Source organism: Anguilla rostrata, chromosome 4 (assembly GCF_018555375.3).
Source record: "Anguilla rostrata isolate EN2019 chromosome 4, ASM1855537v3, whole genome shotgun sequence".
Taxonomy (NCBI): Eukaryota; Metazoa; Chordata; class Actinopteri; order Anguilliformes; family Anguillidae; genus Anguilla; species Anguilla rostrata.
In genome coordinates this window covers 53,343,291-53,360,512 of record NC_057936.1, presented here as the reverse complement: position 1 = coordinate 53,360,512, position 17,222 = coordinate 53,343,291, and the positions used below count along the sequence as shown (strand labels likewise).

General features: G+C 37.4%; 2 protein-coding genes across 2 annotated transcripts; both read right to left on the bottom strand.

Annotated features, from left to right (window-relative positions):
• Window positions 1-4,363: 4,363 nt before the first annotated feature.
• LOC135253640 (protein transport protein Sec61 subunit gamma) lies at window positions 4,364-7,480 on the bottom strand. The gene is made up of 4 exons (XM_064333198.1): window positions 7,324-7,480; window positions 6,430-6,543; window positions 4,953-5,055; window positions 4,364-4,499 (listed from the first exon to the last, which is right to left on the bottom strand). Exons 2-4 carry the CDS (start codon window positions 6,521-6,523, stop codon window positions 4,490-4,492), a joined length of 207 nt encoding a protein of 68 aa, XP_064189268.1. The 5' UTR covers window positions 6,524-6,543; window positions 7,324-7,480; the 3' UTR covers window positions 4,364-4,489.
• A 659-nt stretch (window positions 7,481-8,139) lies between these two features.
• zgc:112332 (uncharacterized protein LOC553712 homolog) lies at window positions 8,140-15,875 on the bottom strand. Its single transcript, XM_064333196.1, is given in 8 exon segments — window positions 8,140-10,166; window positions 10,449-10,641; window positions 11,944-12,015; window positions 12,018-12,116; window positions 12,828-12,932; window positions 13,268-13,423; window positions 14,731-14,846; window positions 15,496-15,875. Coding segments are annotated over 8 exon segments (858 nt in total). The 5' UTR covers window positions 15,510-15,875; the 3' UTR covers window positions 8,140-10,063.
• Between the last annotated feature and the right edge of the window lie 1,347 nt (window positions 15,876-17,222).

Below are 17,222 nucleotides of genomic sequence, written 5' to 3'. Positions count from 1 at the left end.
AATTCAAGTTGACTTGAATTAATCTTTGTCCCCTTTTCATTTCTATGCTTGAAATATATTTGGTGACATGTCAATGTAGGGAAAAAAAACTGACGTCACTTATCCTGCAATAGCATTGTATCATTGTTCTTTGTCGCTATGGAAATTGGTTCATTGATTAACCCTGTCCTAAAGGCATCTAAGATAAATCAGCTAATCAGGTGATAAGCAAAGCCAGTTCAGTTTAGTGCCAAAGGCTACACTTGAAGAAGGCTAGCTGACAGAACATGTGGCCTGTAGTCCAGAATTCTATACATGAGAGCCAGTGTTTTGCTATATTAAAAAAATAATAATAATAAAAATAAAAAATCCAACACATTGCAGTAAACAGTAAAACATTTTTCAGATTTGTGTATAAATTCAAATGTATAGAATGCGAGATGTCATATATAAAACTTACGGTCATGCATGATAAATGATAAATTGCAATATATAGATGTTATTTCTGACTGATGTTCACTCCAATTTAACAGACTTACATCTAAAGTATTTTTTAAAACTTATTTATAAAAGCAGATTTATTTATCTGTTCAATTAAAATGAAATTTTGCTCATGAATGTGTTTGAGAAATTCTATTGTGAATTCCAGACTGTCATTCCATTCCCAGTCTCCGATATTATGAGCCTGACATGCTAACTCAATGGGCAAGCACTGAGCATTAAACAGCATTAAATACAACCACTGGAGGTCACTGTTAACAAAGAAAGGAGAGCACGAGTTCATATTGCATTAATTCAGATCAACTGAAATAATACATACAAAATCACTTTTAAATAAAAGTAGAAACGTAAATGTTCAAATCATTAACACATTTGTTTCATACTTTAACATTTAATAATATATAGTTAAGTATATAGTAAATCCTACCTTTCTGAAAAACAATATATGTCTCTTTAATTGTACTATATTTGTTGACACCAGAAGAACCCAATGTTAACATTTTAGTTCCATGGTATGTTGTCATCATTGTCAATTACTGGTTTCAAAACTGTGTTCCACATTCTTTTTGGCAATACATTACTTTACTTTAACGTGTTAAGTGCAAACTGGTTCCAGATGGCGTGATGTAATGCAGTGATAACCAACCCTGTTCCTGGAAATCTACCATCCTGTAGGTTTTCATTTCAAACCTAACTTTAGCAGATTTGGCTTTACTAATTAGCAGCTCAACAAAGCTCACTAGCTGTTGAATGATGTGTGCTTTTTAAGGGTTGGAGTGAAACCCTACAGGACAGTATATCTCCAGGAACAGGGTTGGTTACCGCTGATCTAACATGCAGAATAACTTCTAGACTTTTTATGAAATTCATGTTTTTTATTTGTTTTTTTTGTATAACTATGTATATCCAGGTATTCTGTATGTTATTCCAAAGTATACAGTACAGAATATGTCATTCACTTTCCTCAATGCAGCTCAGTTTTATAACTTGCAATGATTGGGAATTTCTCTTCTGCTTATATTACACCTTCTTGATTGGTTTAAAACAGTTTTTTAGTATTTTACTTATTGTTTTGTGGGTTTTTAATTCTCCCATTAGACTTCACTTTTCTGGGCTCTTTCTATTCTGCAGTCTACAGCTCTTGGATGACAGATGCCCCCGGTGACTTATTCATCTGTATCCTTCCATCTTTCGACATTGACTCTTCAGTATGCAAGCAGGAGCAGTGGTTCTTTGTGTTTGTCAGGCAGTACTCCAGTTCAGGAGCCATGAATTCTACATGGCTCAATGACGCATGGCCATGAAAAGCTGTCCATCACTCTTCTGAGGAGAAAGGAATTCAAGTCCCCTGCAGTCTTATCCATCCTGCCTGACAACTCCACATTTTTGTTGTTTCACTGGATCAAGCAGGGTCATATGCAAATGTTTAATATAGTACAGTCTAGGGGATCGATTTAACAAAAAAAAAAATTTTGTCCTTGCAAGTGGATTTGTCCTGGCACTTCCTTTTTTTTACAGCAGAAGACCCGCTTCGAGGCCCTGAAGAGCATTTCCTCCAGTTTTACTTCAGACAGAACACTGTGAAACATTAGAGTCAAATGACTTTAAATTGATATTCATTACACCATTAAATGCAACAACAGCATTTCATTTTAGGCCACAGAAATAACAAAATAATATATAAACGATTGATTGTAGCTTACGTTCTATCTTTTGTTTTTCTTATAACAGCTATTTTAAACTTATATTAAACTTGAATTTTCCTTTTATTTTTAAGTCCATTTGAGTGAACAGAAACAAAAGCTTTAAATTGTAACATGATTCATATGCCAGCAAATATAATCATTAATGCTACCACTAGAATGCTATTTAATTAAGGAAACTATTGATAAAATATGAAAACACATTTTTACGACATTTCAGAATTTTAAATAGGTTGCTGACACATCATTGGTTTTTGAGTGCTTGCCGAAGCAATGATAGGGCCAAGTACTACAGAACCTTCATATAGCCAATTCTGATAGTTTCCCAATTCGGACCGATTACTGTGATGTGCCTGAAGAGTCTGATGATCACCTTATTTGCCTGGCTGCTGTGATTACACCATCTGGCAAAAACCTTGGCAATATTTTTGACTCTGCTTCTGCTTTCGAGGAACAAGCAGTTGTTAAATCTCATTTCTATCAACTCTTTATAATTTCTAAGGTAACTTCTAGACCATTTCTCACAATCCTGGATTTAGATAAGGCGATTTGCGGTTTAACCACCTCTAGATTGGACTATTGCAATTCTCTTTATTCCACCCTATGCCATGGACTAATTGGAGAGCCCATGCACACCTCCAAATAGCCAAGAATGTGACAGCAAGGATTTTAAATAGAACCAAAATTTGTGAGCACATTAGCCCTATTTTAGCAGATTTACACAGACCCCCCACAAAGTTATGCATTATTTCTTCTTAATTCTCAGACCTTTTAATCCCCTACCAGCAGTCACACTCTTAGGTCTGAGAGCAGAGCTACAGTCCATTTCAAAGTCTAGGTTGAAATCCAAAGGTGATGTGGCTTTTGTTGTCAAGGGCCTTATAACTCTGGAACAGCCTTCCAGCTCAAATGGCAAAGTCCACCTCTTCTTTTAAATCCCCATTGAAAACTCACTATAGACTTGCTTTTAACAGATTGTTATATGTTGGGCCTTCTATTACAGTTAATTATATTGTATTATATTGTATATTTGTTATTTTCATATCATTCAGTTTATCTTGTATTTTATTTCCATCTTGTGGTATTTCGTACACTTCTTAATCCAGTGTATCAAAAAGTACGATGTTGTTGTCGCCCAGTGTAGCCTAAAAAACATTACGGATTATGCATTCAAGATAACTTGAGCTTCATTACTACAGGCTAATGGCACAAACACCAGAATTCCTGCAAGCTGACAACCAACAATCCAGACCAGAAACGTCAGCTAAGAAATCAACATCATGGCTCATACAAGATATCAAGAAGACCCCATTTGAAACACAATCACAATTTTATATCAGACAAGAGATACAAATCCAATTCAATAAGTCAGTTTGAGCTGCATGCTTTAGTCCTGGACAAGAGATAATTCTCACCCTGTCTTGCACTGCTTTCATTATAAAATACTTGTTCCCATCAGGAGGGCAGGGGATGTGGTTTGTGGTGACCAAATACATACAGCTTTTGGTGTAAACTGACAGATCACTAAACAAAGAAATCTGAAATCTGCTGGAATGGATTTGTTCTTTGTCCAGTCATTTTCAGCTTAATACATGCTCAGTAGTCAAGTATAATGCCTGTGTCAAAACATCATTTTCATGTGAGTTAAACTTTCTCTGGCAGCCAGGTTAATGGTTGGGGGCCTTTTATGTCTCCGCGAGCAGTCTGACAAAAAGGCGGAACTAGCTTCACAGAGGCACCATTGTACCCCACTCCCAAGGTTCTGAGAGGACATCGCTTAAAAGCGCTCATTAATTTGGACTGACCACTCTATTTCACGTTCTTCACTTTGTGATTTTGCCCCAGAGAGCACAGGGTTATCAATACTCTTTTATACTGGTCTCTTGCATGAGTTTACTGCTATGCACGATGGACTGCTCTCATATGCTCCTGAAACATTTCTTCAGTCACTCTGAACTAATCTTTGTGCAGTCAGTGAAAAAATTTGAACTTAGGCTGCATGCAATTCTTGGAAACCTTTCCAAGTTTCAGACAATCAGGTGCCATACATCCAAAAAAATCACAGCAACACTTGCAAGGGGAGACAGCTTGTGATATTTGATAAAAACTGAAATGTTAATATGTGTAAAGGTGCATGCACATGCATTCACCTAATGTTAACCAATTAATACCACAATACCTTATTTTTTCCACCTTTCATTTATTATACAACCAAATAACAAATGTACACTGATTGCAAAAAAAGAATCTTCTCCACCACCTTTCACTCCCAACAATTCCAATTTTCTGTACAGCTCCTCAGAAATTCACCCACCACTGAAAGAGAGGAGAGTCAAAAAATGAGTGGAACATTTAGGAAATACAGGAAAAAGACAGCCAGTCTGGTTCTAATTATTTCACACTAATTGTATAATGGGTTCCCTATATTGGGCAGAAAACAACAGACACAACTAATGACTTATTTTGGCAAACGAGTACAGTTGACACAGGAGAGGTAGAGCAATCAGGAGAGGAGGACCTCTGAATGATCACACCTTTTACACAGTTGGTATCTGAAGAGCAGCTTAAAATAATCCAAAACAACTTAGACCCGCCCTTCCCAAGGTATGTAAAAGCTAAGGGCATCACGTTACTGTAGAATTCTCAATATAATCAGTTAATTACACAAAACTCTGGCTAAAATGAGTGATGTCAGTCATAATCAGTCATATTTGTCCAGGAGATACTTTAATAACAGACTGGCCATGGGGCAATGTTACAGGTACTTACACAATGATGTTGTTGATGGGGATGTGTATGAGTTTGACAAAGAATCCAATGAAGCCCATGATAGCAAATCCAATTGCAGTTGCCATGGCAATTTTCTGGAATTCTAAAGAAATAAGTGGCTAATTTAGTTCACAGGCCATTAACTTCACAAATGTGCAAATCCCAGGTTTAACTAAATTGAAGTTTGATGATACAGGCTATTGGCTAACATGATCACAGCGTGAATTAAACCACTGCAAAATCTGAAGTCCACCTGTGTACAGGACTGAGCGATATACCACGATGACAATTATCAAATGCAATACGGTTTGTAGCCGCCTTGTGGTGTATTGGCTCTCTTTTGGTCTTTTTCCCTTTAATTATACCTGATTCGGTAGTAAACAACCACGTCTCAGAGGCTGCATGAAATGCTTCCGGAAACAAATAGTCACCACGGTTATCTATTTGGTAACCATAAGGCTGCCAATCAACAGCAAGACCTTACAGCTTCCATGTGAATGATGAAAACACATCACATGATCACATGGAAGCCTTACGACCTTGCTGCTGATTGGCTGCCTTATCAGCACCCAAAAGACAAGACATGTTTTTTTCTCCAGAAGCAATTCACATGGCCTCTGAAGCATGGTTGGCTTCTACCTCATTGGGTATAATTAAAGAGAAAAAGAGGAAAAGAAAGGTAATACACCATATGGTGCCGAAGAGGCTCGATAATTAATGCTGTGGTATACTGCCCAGCCCTACCTGTGTATCTGTTGAATAATTAAACAATACTTTGAAGTGTGCAAGCGAGTGCAGGAAAGCAATCCTTCAAATACAAAAAAAAACGCATATATAGCCATGTTGTAGTACTGCTGAACTCCTAAAGCAGTGCTTCCCAAACTCGGTCCTGGGGCCCTGGTGTGCATGCTATTTTCATTCCAACCACAATTGCAATCCCAGAATATTAACAAGCTGTTCATTTTTATTAATGGGGTGCTTTTCATGTTTAGAAAAGCACCCTCTTAAGCCACATTATGGCAGAAATGGCTCTGTATGCCATGAAGAATAAAAATCCCAGGTGATTATTGCACTATATTGCAAAGAATTGCATTGGTAAATTAACTGTTTAAATGAAAAACTGAGGTGAATTAATAAGTTCCTAATTGGTGAAAGTGTGGACACCTGGCCACTAAAACTAACCATCTGGAAGATAATGAAGAATTCAAAGACAAAGCAAATGAGCCAAATCTGCATTGTGTTTAAGGATTTTTTAAAAAGTGATTAATTAAACACGTGTTCAAATACTTACTAACCTCAGTCTTTCATTTAATAAAACATTGCAGCAGAATATGAACATGGGATTTGTATTCTTCGTGGCAAACAAAGGTATTTCTGGCACGATATGACAGGGTAAACTGTAAACATTAAAAGCACCTACGTAGGGAAAATACGCACTGGTATAAATACCTTTTACGGATACGTGTGGCGGACTTACCTTTCCTATCTGGTTTGGTACACCTCTTCACTAGTCTGATTGAGTCCTTCACAAACTGCCGACTGGGTTCCACAAACTGCATTATCTGATCCATGGCGGCTGTCTGTTATCTATCTGAAAAAAAGAAGCATTCGGTCCGATCAGGACGTTGATGCAGCTAGTTGGAGGCAATGCGATGAGCTAGCGTTAACTACGTTTAGCTTTAGTAAACATGAACATCAAACATCCCACGCGTGTACAACACTGCGTATAAACCTCTTACTACTTCGCTACTTACTACACAGCTTTTCAGTAGTTTACATTATTCTGATTTTAATTAAGTCATGTATCGTTAATTATCTAGCAGCAGTGCCTAACGTTAACCAAAACATCCTGTCTATTTAACATAGCAAATCAACACGACTCGGACTAACAGCGGACTGTGACTTCAAGTTCCATGGCTCCGGATCTGATGAATCGATAGCATTTAGCTTATATTCAAGACGATGCCGTTTAAGTAACGTTATCCACATATTTCACCTGCAACATGGTAATGTTAGCTGCATTTAGTGAAGTTCGATTATTCAGTATCAGTAACTAGACTAACCAGCGAGCAACTACTTAGCCAGTTATAATATTTAGCAGCTTTTCTACTTGCTCAACTGTCGCTTTCCTTTAGCTAGTTAGGGTTAGTCAAGCTAAATTTAATAGACAGCTCACTGGCAAACTAGCTAGCTAACGTTAAGTAGCTGGTTGCGATAGACTAGCTTTCTCTTGCAATTCAACCATTCGAACGGTAGCTGTTTGATCATCAGAAAGACGTTTTGATAACAAACTAGCTATCATCATTTGCTGCCACAGAGCTTTTTGAAGACATCCCATGTATTTATTAAAGCTATATTGAAACATACTAACCTGTCTTAGTGCACGAAAGGTTCTTCTGTTCTTCCACGTATTTATGAAGCACTTTTTACAGCGAAGGCTGACGTTGCACTAAGATAACCCCGCTCCCCCGGATCTTATAGGTGCCCAGTTCCGACTTACTTCAAAGATAGTATACGAGTTCAAGATGTGGAACAACATTATCTAACTGGCTTCTCTGTATTCACACCTGGAAAATGTGTGCGGCATCTTGTGATCATGTGATTATTTAAGTTGTTGGACTCTTGGCAGATGCAATTTCTGGAAATTTTGTAGATGATGCAGATGCAATGGTAAAGATAGAGCATCAACTGATCTGAGGTCATCGTAGTTGTGTAGGCCTTGAGTCTGCGACACATGGAATACATCTAGCATTTGTTTTCCTTTTGTAGCTAGTAAGACTTTAACAGTTACTAGTTTTTTTCATGTATTCCTGCCTATGCTTCAATGTAAGAAAGACAAGGTATGATACTCAAAGTGACTCAAGAAGATCTTATAACTCTAGTCTAAAGCACTTACAAGGGGATTTAATAGGGGAAAATATCATTGCAATTCAGTTTCCAGGGAACAACAGTGGAGAGTACCAGGTCTTTGCCGGCTTTCTACAACTTGATATCCATTCTTATTCTGCCTTAATCTGAAGTTCAAGAATCATGCTGATGTGTTCTATAAACCTCCCAGAAGGTTTAATTCTAAAATATTACGGCTACGGTAAAACTGCTGTTGTGGTGATATTAAATAGAGAGCTGTAACTGGTGGTTTATTTGTGGCAAACAATACATCCTGCACAACACTCAAGAAAATTCACACTTTATGTTGGACAATGTTTCTTTTAATACATACTACTGTAGCAAGAGAACAAAGAAACTTCTCAGAGGAAATATACAGCCAGTGGAAAAAACAAGACCTTTAGATCACTTAGCAATTACAGTGAAACCTGTCTTGGTGATCACCTTCATACTGTGGCCAACTGTCCATAATGGCGACTTTTTTGGCCCGCCCTTTCACTTTCTAGGCCCGTACCTTTGCATCACAGTCATCTGCACAACGCAGTCATCAGCCATGCTGTTGCCCTCACACAGGAGGTTTATTGATGCATCTGACAGCTACTAAGCTCAAAGCAGAGTTTCAAAAAATCTCAGCATCTTAATCTCGTTGGCACTTACAAGAACCACTTTAATTTAAAAAAAACAAATGTTTGAGAGGTTGACACTTTCTCGACAGATCAGTATCCACAGTATTCCACACCATATTGAACACTGCATGGTATCTGTTTAGAGTTTAGACTACGAGAAATGTATGTAATAATAATACATACATAATGTAAATAGCGCATAGTGAGTAAGGATTGATTAGCTTATAGCTGGCTATTGTAACTGTCAGTTTTGGGAATCTGTATGTACTCCTACTGTAGCTCAGGGGGCTATATGTCTAGAGCAGATTAATATATAAATCAGATTAATAAATTAACTAAATTTCAAGAAAAAACAACAGGATTTAGGGCTGGGCAGATTTAATCTGAGTGCCATTTCAATACACCATAATGCAAACACTTTCTGTGGGTGTCTGCTTGTAGACCAACAACAGTGATTCAGTTTCCAGTTTATATGGGCTATGAGCTAGGCAGCCACTAAAACGACAGGTGTCTTGTAAAACTTGTCTTGTAATTATTTTAATATCTGTGCTGTTGTATAGCATAACCAAGGTTTTGAATCCCAGGTGTACCTGCTGTTGTACTCTTGAGATATGTAAACAGAGCTGCTCACATGAATGACAAAACTGTCCATATCTTCAAATAAATGTACTTCTAAGCCTCCAAGCTTTTAAGTTTCTTCATAGCTTGTCCATTGCTAGCAACAGATTCAGGTAGCTACAAATGCTACTGTGTGTTCCCAACTTTCAGGTAAATCTTGAGCTCAATGTGTTCCCAACTTTCATTCATCTTTGTATGTAAGCTAACATTAGTTTGCTACTGGGTCATTAGGTTGGCTTCTTTTGGATGACAGTTTATCAAAAGTTGGTCCCACAATTCATGCAAAGGACAACCATGGGACTCAGGAATATAATGGATGGTGGCTGATTGTAGCAGCCACCAACATAATAGCTGGCTATCTAGCAACCAGCTTGCTAATGTTCGGCACTACTATGATTTTTTAATAGTCGCTTGTCGCTGCCATCCCTTGTTTTGCATACTCATTGTAATGTGTATCTAATTGTAAAATGGATCACATGAGGACAGTGTGGCTCTCTGTCATTCTCTGCGTTTGTTAAGCTTATGTTCTGATCTGATAGCTGTCTGCTATGTAAATTAAAGAATCAAGGCATTGAGGTCATTAAAAAAGTATTATCCCACGTTAACCTGGTCTTTGATTCCAGTCATTTGGTAAAATGGCAGCCCATAAGCCAGTTACATAAACACTAGACAAAAAATCATTAGAAGAGTTGATGAAGGCAAAAGCACCTGGGAAATTTCTGAGGAAATACATGTCGGTCTTACACAAAATACAGTGAAACCTGCCTTGGCAACCTTTGTATGGAAATTACCTTTTTTTAAATTACTAAACTGTTTTCACATTAGCCAATAACAAAGAAAATTAGACTAAACTGAAAATTAGTCTACATATTTGGAATTATTCAATGCTAAAGATTATTAAAACCTTTTGTAAATATTTCTGGATCAGGGTCTAGCTACTGTAACATTAAAGACAACAAAACAAGAATTGATACAATGCATTCAGTCCCATGTAATTCCAAGCATCTGGCAGCTGAGTTCCCACAGTTTCTGGGCCATTTCATCATCTGAGGCAGCTCTTGTGCATCGTGCTGGTGCACAGTCACTGACAATAACAAACACAGTGTTAGAACACACAGCTGGAAATATAATCTACAGTTTACTACAATATAGACATTTATATGCCCAAAGGACTGAATTAGTATTGTGCTGTAGATGCCCAATTGTCTTCTAAGGCTAAATGATTTGGTTTGTGCTTGGTGCATCCTACCAAACACCTACCCTTGGTTTATTTTTCATACATTTTCAAAGCTCATTGATTTTACTTTCCCAGAAAAGACATACTACTCATGATTAGTGGAAGGTGTCTTTAGGTTTTAAGGACTACCTGTAATATCCCCCACTTTCCTTCTCCAGCTGTGGTGCAACGGCACAATAGATGGAGGTCTGTGCGCCTTGCACAGATGTCTTGGTGAAAGGCCGGGACACCTTGACGGCCATTTGCATGGGCGTGCTGAGATTCCTCCACAGCTCTGACTGCACCACTCCCGGGTGGAGAGAGTACACTGTCACACCAGTGCCTAGGAAGTGACACAGCCATTCAATGTTCATTGCACTGTTGGGTGTTAGACTGAATTATACATCTGTAGGCTGCAGTGGAAATGGAAAAACCAGAAAGTTGATCATTCAGATGTCAAGTAGAACACTGCTGTCTTACTGTACCACTGAACAAGGCACACACTTATTTTTTTTATTTTTTAATTTTTTAAAAAGGTACAAAAAAACGTACATATTTGTGAATAATAAATTTGAATAGCACTTGCTCACCCAAAACCGAAGGCATTGATGCTTCATGAATGTGTAAATAAAGATTAAAGAGCAGGTCTTTTGATCATTTAACCATCCCAGGAAAGGTTTACAAAGCTTTACAGAGCTCTACAAAGAGACAGGAGCACCCGCACAAAATGGCTCTTACAGTCTTCATCAGGGCATAGTCAGACAAGAAGCATATCTACAAACGGTGTGTGCCTTCATGTTTGGATGAGACAGTACTTGTTTTATTTAGAGAAGAAAAGCTTTTCTCCATTTTTTTCTTTGGACTCACCATGTACGCACCTTGAGTAAGGAGATCAGCTCCATGTCTTTATCTCTTAAATCGAGACAATTCTAGGCTTATTTTTTCTATTGCTTCAGGTAATATAGAGTACAGCTGTATACATGGTACAGGGAGCCTGAGCGAATTAATAATGGAACACATTTTGGCATCATTGCACCTATAACAATACATATATGCGACGTGATAAACAATAATTAATCTACAATATTGAATGCATGCTATACACCATACAAAAACAAACGACTCCTGTCATAGCAATAAGTTTTTTTTTCTGGTGTGTCCATAGAAAAAAAAAGCAAGGGTAAAAAAAAGGACATTTTCTATGTCTTGCCAGTTCCAAGTGCCCTGAAACTGGCAAGTGTCCTGTTATGAATGAAATATGAATAATTAATATAATATTTAACAAATATTTAGGACCCTATTCAACCCTACTCAAATATTTTACACCAATAATGTGTGAAAAATGTGTTACAGTAATTGCACACTCTTACTATTAAACTACTTAATTTAAATTGAACACAAGCAGAAATCACCTGATGTTTTGTGAACATTATGACACTATTGCTGTTGTGCACTGAGTGATATGTGTGGTGGCTGAGATGGTAAATCTTTAGCTCAATGAATGGTCCAAAGTAACACATTTGCATGAATTATTATATTATTATTATTAATATTATTTTATATTTTCAATGTATATTATTATCATTATTATTATTATATTTTATATTTTAACATTGTCTTTGATATTCATCTGAGAGAGGGTTACCTTGTAGCCTCTTGGCCAGGGAACGTGTGAAGAGGACATTGGCCAGCTTGCTCTGACAATACTTCTTGATAGCTTCTCACTGTGTGCTCCAGCTAAGCTGCCCGCTGCATCACGATGACATTGCTGCGATCGTTTAATCAGATCAATCAGCAGGAACGTCAGCAGGAAGTGACCTGCATAAGTAGACGGGGCACACAATGTGTACCGTATGTGTCGAATAAGTTAAGAGGGTACACACATTGATATGTCACACATCTGGATAAGGTCCACATGTGTACATGTCACGCAACTGGAGAGAACATACACATGTATGCCAATTAACGGGAGAGGGCAGACACAAGGATATGTTAAACGATTTAACGTCAGGAATTGTCATGCCTGACCTGTTTGGTTTTCTCATTGTCTTCCATTTCCTTCTTCATTTGCCCTCTTCACAGAAGAGGTCAAACATATGGGAGGGGGTGTATACTGTGTTTCAGTGTTTAAACTTAAGTAACAATGAACACTCTAGGAAAACATCCTGTGCTTTTCTTGGACATGTACACAATTTGGTTGGAATCTTGTAAATTGCAACGTTAAGGGGACATGAAAAACAAAAGTAAGACATAGCAGGGAAACAATGGTGAATTTAACTTAAAAGAGTTCAACTAAAAGGAGCTCACTTTTCTACAGAACCAGTTCTCTTGAATCATTTATTAATGCAATAAAGTTATTTAGTCTACAGCAGATTATGACAATTTGACTAATTATGTAGTAGAGTCCCATTGAGCAGGCTATCTTATGCTAGCCTTGATTAGTCTTGCATTTAAGGTTTTATGTTCATTAGCTGGCCAAGGAAGGCCCATATGTTTTTGTTTTTTTGTGCATATATACAGAACTCTTACCCAAGTGGTTAACTCCAAATTGCATCTCAAAACCATCCACTGTCTTAGAATATGGGCACATCATAATTCCAGCATTGTTGATGAGAATGTTAACCTGTTTCTCCTCTGGAATGAAAAGGACCAGGAATACATACAATATACACATGAAAACAAATATTTTAATGCAATAATTCCCTATTATATTTTAATAAAATGCTGAAATACTGATATACTGTATTTGAGGAAGAGTCATCAATATGCTGGCAAGTTTGCTATCTTTTCAAATGCATACCACAACATCAACTGACCAAATATTCTTCAAAGCACAGCACAAAAATAAAATTAACCTGATAAAAGTAAGCAGGAGTTTATACAGTATATCTTCACTGAACTGTTACCCAAACATGTAGAGCTGTTTAATGAGGACATAGAGACTATGAGCAAGTATCAGACTGACTTACCCTTGTTAATTAACTCGGCAAATTCCCTGATTGACTTGGTGTCAGACAAATCAAGTCTACTGATGACAACATTTTGGTTTCCAGAATCCTGTACGATTTCTTTCTTTGCTGCCTCCGCTTTTGCCATGTCCCTGCAAGCCATAATTACACGAGCCCCTGGGAAAAATCAACAGATTTCTAAACTAGCAGATGGTAACATAACCCAGCAACAGCCAAAAGCTTTCATACACTCATTTTTTGTTTGTACTGTAATGAAATGTAATGACTTTTGAGCTGCATATACTGCACCAATCATTCAAAAAACTTATTCCAAATGTTCTCTTTGTATGAATTTTACATTACTGATATTTTATGTTATATACATTTACATGAATAAATTCACAGGTTAGCATTTTAAGAACAATTTATTTAGCAGAATAGAAAAGATGCTGATTTGATTTCTTACACTTTTACTTGGCTAAATATCACAGGATGGGCTCATTAGTTCAGTACTGGTCATTGAGGAAAGCTCATTGAGGCTAGACGCTAGTTATTTTCCCATTAATTACATAAGAAATCAGTGTCGATTCCATTAGAGCAATTTGCCCGGGCTACATCAAAGTGCTTTTGTTTCATTGTCAGCTTCATGTGGGAATGTGAATGTTGGATAACTCTCTCAAAATAATCATTTTCCAGAAATAAAAACAGTAATCAAGCATATGACATAAAGGTAAAGTATGACAAGCTATCTGAGCTGCCAAATAATTCAAATATTTCAGTAAGTATGCATTGCTGGACTGACATCATTTTGCAATTAATATAACTATTCCAAATACAAAATTAGGCTAATACTTTTTATTTTAGTGTTTAAATAAAAAATAAAAGTAAACATTTTTCTTTGTTGAAGAATAATGAATAATACTGGATATCCAGAGGGTTCTTTAGTATGCACATTCTCAACACACATGCATGTGTATGTAGATGTGAAGGTACTGGATGCTTGTTTGGGAAAGGTATGTCAGTACGGTTAGGCATGACATAGTGTCACCATAGCACATGCTACATCTGAGAGAGGACCAGTCGCTTGGTGTGGCAAAGTCTAGCACAACAAGAACATCTATGATGATGCATTTAGTTATGCCTCATAATGGAATGTGGCAAATGAGATGCAGCCCTAATGATGTGAAGCCCGTGGAGCAAATACAATGGGGCTCTCATGCATGCAGAGTTTTGAATCTAGTGAATGAGAAATTAAAAATAGCCCACATGATGGAAATGAAACGGGCCTCTTCCTGTTTATTTTGATCACTAAACAGTTCATTTGTTTATCTTATTTGTTAAACATGTAAACATCATCAGGTGCTGAGAACTTTGATCTACAATGCACTGGATACAGCTGAAAAACTTGTAGAGCTACAATTCATTAGATATAGCGTGAAAAAGTTACAGCGCTACAATGCATTAGATATATCTGAAAACAGTACCTCTCTTTGCAAGATCCCTGGCTGTCTCTTTTCCAATGCCTGTATTGGCCCCAGTTATAATCACAGTTTTCTCATCAAGTCTAGCAGAGGAGGACCACTGACCGCAAAAAAAGTTTCTGAAAGATAAGGGTACAGAAAAGTGGTAATTACAGGCATTTACACAGACACACCCATAATAATGTATTTTCATGAAAATTCATACACTAAAATAGCCTAATCTCCACGAGATCAAATATTTACTTATTACTTATTAATCCCCAAGGCAATGCTTCCTACTGGCTTTTCTTGTTTACAATACTTTAAACATCAAACTGCACTAGATATGCAAATACTATTTAATGTAGTGTCCACATGTATTCTGTGGATGAACCATCATATTCATATTGTAACATTAACAGTGCATAAGGCCATTTGTTTTACGTTTTACGTTGTCTACCAAGGCAAAGTGTATAGCACATTAAAGTTTACTGAATTGCAGGATAATAGATAAGGTATTGCAAGGTATTGTATTTATTTTATTTTTTCAATGTAAATGTCTGCTTCATCAAGCTATTTTCAAAGATTTCGTCGATGGTCCTTTGTTATGAGGTTCTTGTCACTATTTTGACATAAACATGAAGTTAACATCCACCTTTAATTGTAGGCCAAATGAACTGGATTGGGAATGCTGTAACTCCGAACACAATTCCCCATGGTATTTGAAAACTTTCCCACAGTTCCGCACATGTACGCTAACTATTTTTTATAACACAAGTCACGACTTACCTTATTGAATGCATTCTTCTCAAGTCAAAGCTACAGTTTTCCTTCTTAAAAGCTCGCGTTGGTTCAATATAAGATCTTTCAGGTCCCTTCTTCCTTGAGTTCTAATTCGTGAATAAACCCTCCGTCCCTTCACTGTAATACCATCACGGTTTATTCATTCCACACAACAAACGGCGTGTTATTCTCCGTCCAATCAAAAGGTAAGGGCAAGCAGCTCTATTTTTTAAGCAATGCTTCCACCAGACACGCAAGAGTTGCTGGAAAACAAAACGCACAAATCACTGCATTGGTTCACTATGATGTGAGATATACAGACTTCGATACTGTACGTACGATTTCGCGGGATCTTTCTTCGTTACCGCCGGAGTAAAACGTGTTTAAGGGATTCTAGTCTCAACCCGTGTGAAATAGTTAGGCTGCTTGTGTACGTTTGTTGCATCAGTGTTTCATTGTGGTTTGTTTTTCACATAAAGTGGCAGTCATTGTGAAAAGGACGGATGCTCTTGTATTTTTATTTTATTTTATTGTTTTGTTTATGCCGTTTATTGTGGCATGTTTCGGGGTTTTACGTTTTATTTAGTGATTTTACAAGAGTCATGTTTGTGTGTTGCATTTTTTCAATTAGCATAAAGTAGCCTACTGTAGCCTGCGTTTTGCAAATATGGAATATTTTGCTTTCTGTATTTCCTTTTACATTAGTTTGAAATTTCATACAAACGTTTTTATGCAAAAACCGTGAGCCTGAATAATTTCCTTTTTTTGTAGCATCTGCGAGGCAATGTGGTGATGATTTTTAAAGTTTATCCACTAGATGTCCCCACTTGATACGTTTATGGCAATCCTTTTCAAAAATTCAGGGTAAAACTCCAGGGTGCATGTAATTGCAGCATTCCCTATCACAGGGAATGCTGCAATTCTGGAAACATTAAGGGGTGAAACCTGTGACAAATTAAAGGAAAAACCTGAATGAATGAGTGGAGAAACATGACAAATGTCGCTATACATGTGTACCGTATGATACAATTAAGCAATTAACATCCTATCATACTCTGGCATGTATAAAAATGCTGAGCAGGCCCAGTTGACCTCGATTTTGGATCAAGAATGGCAAGAGGAAAAGATCTAAGTGACTTTGGACGAGGGTTCACTATGTGGCCACGGATGGCAGGAGCTTCAGTCATATAGACTGCAAAAACTGGTTAGTGTTTCAATAGGAACAGTGACTAAAGTGACATCTGCATTTAGATCTATGGGACACATCAGTAAATATGGCTGGAAATTGTGGTTGAAAGTGCACATTCGATGACTGTGGTGCTCATTCGATACGTAAGGAAAAACAGAAGAGAAACTCTTCCTCAGGTGACTGAGAATGTCAATGCAGGACGTGATCAGACTGTCAGTAAGAACAGTCCGTCGCACAGCTGCACAGAGAGGGATATTATAGTAGGGTTGCAGTGAATAAACTCCTTATTACAAAGACAAATGCACATTCGAGAGTTCAGTGGTGCAAAAACCATAGGCACTGGTCTACAGAGATGTGGAAGCAAGTGATACGGTCAGCTGAGTCATCCTTCACAATATTCTCGAGTGCATGTGTGACGTACACCAAGAGAACGATACAGGCCTGAATGCTTGACCCCTGCATTGAGGGGGTCCAGTGGCTCTGTTATGCTGCGGGGTGCATTTGTCTTAGAGGGAAGGGTCACTGCAAATAAATACAAAGTTAT

Coding starts and splice junctions, on each gene's coding strand:
- LOC135253640 (XM_064333198.1), bottom strand. CDS start 6,523: ATGGATCAGATAATGCAGTTTGTGGAACCCAGTCGGCAGTTTGTGAAG. Junction 5,056..6,429: donor TACCAAACCAGATAGGAAAG/GTAAGTCCGCCA, acceptor TTATTTCTTTAG/AATTCCAGAAAATTGCCATG.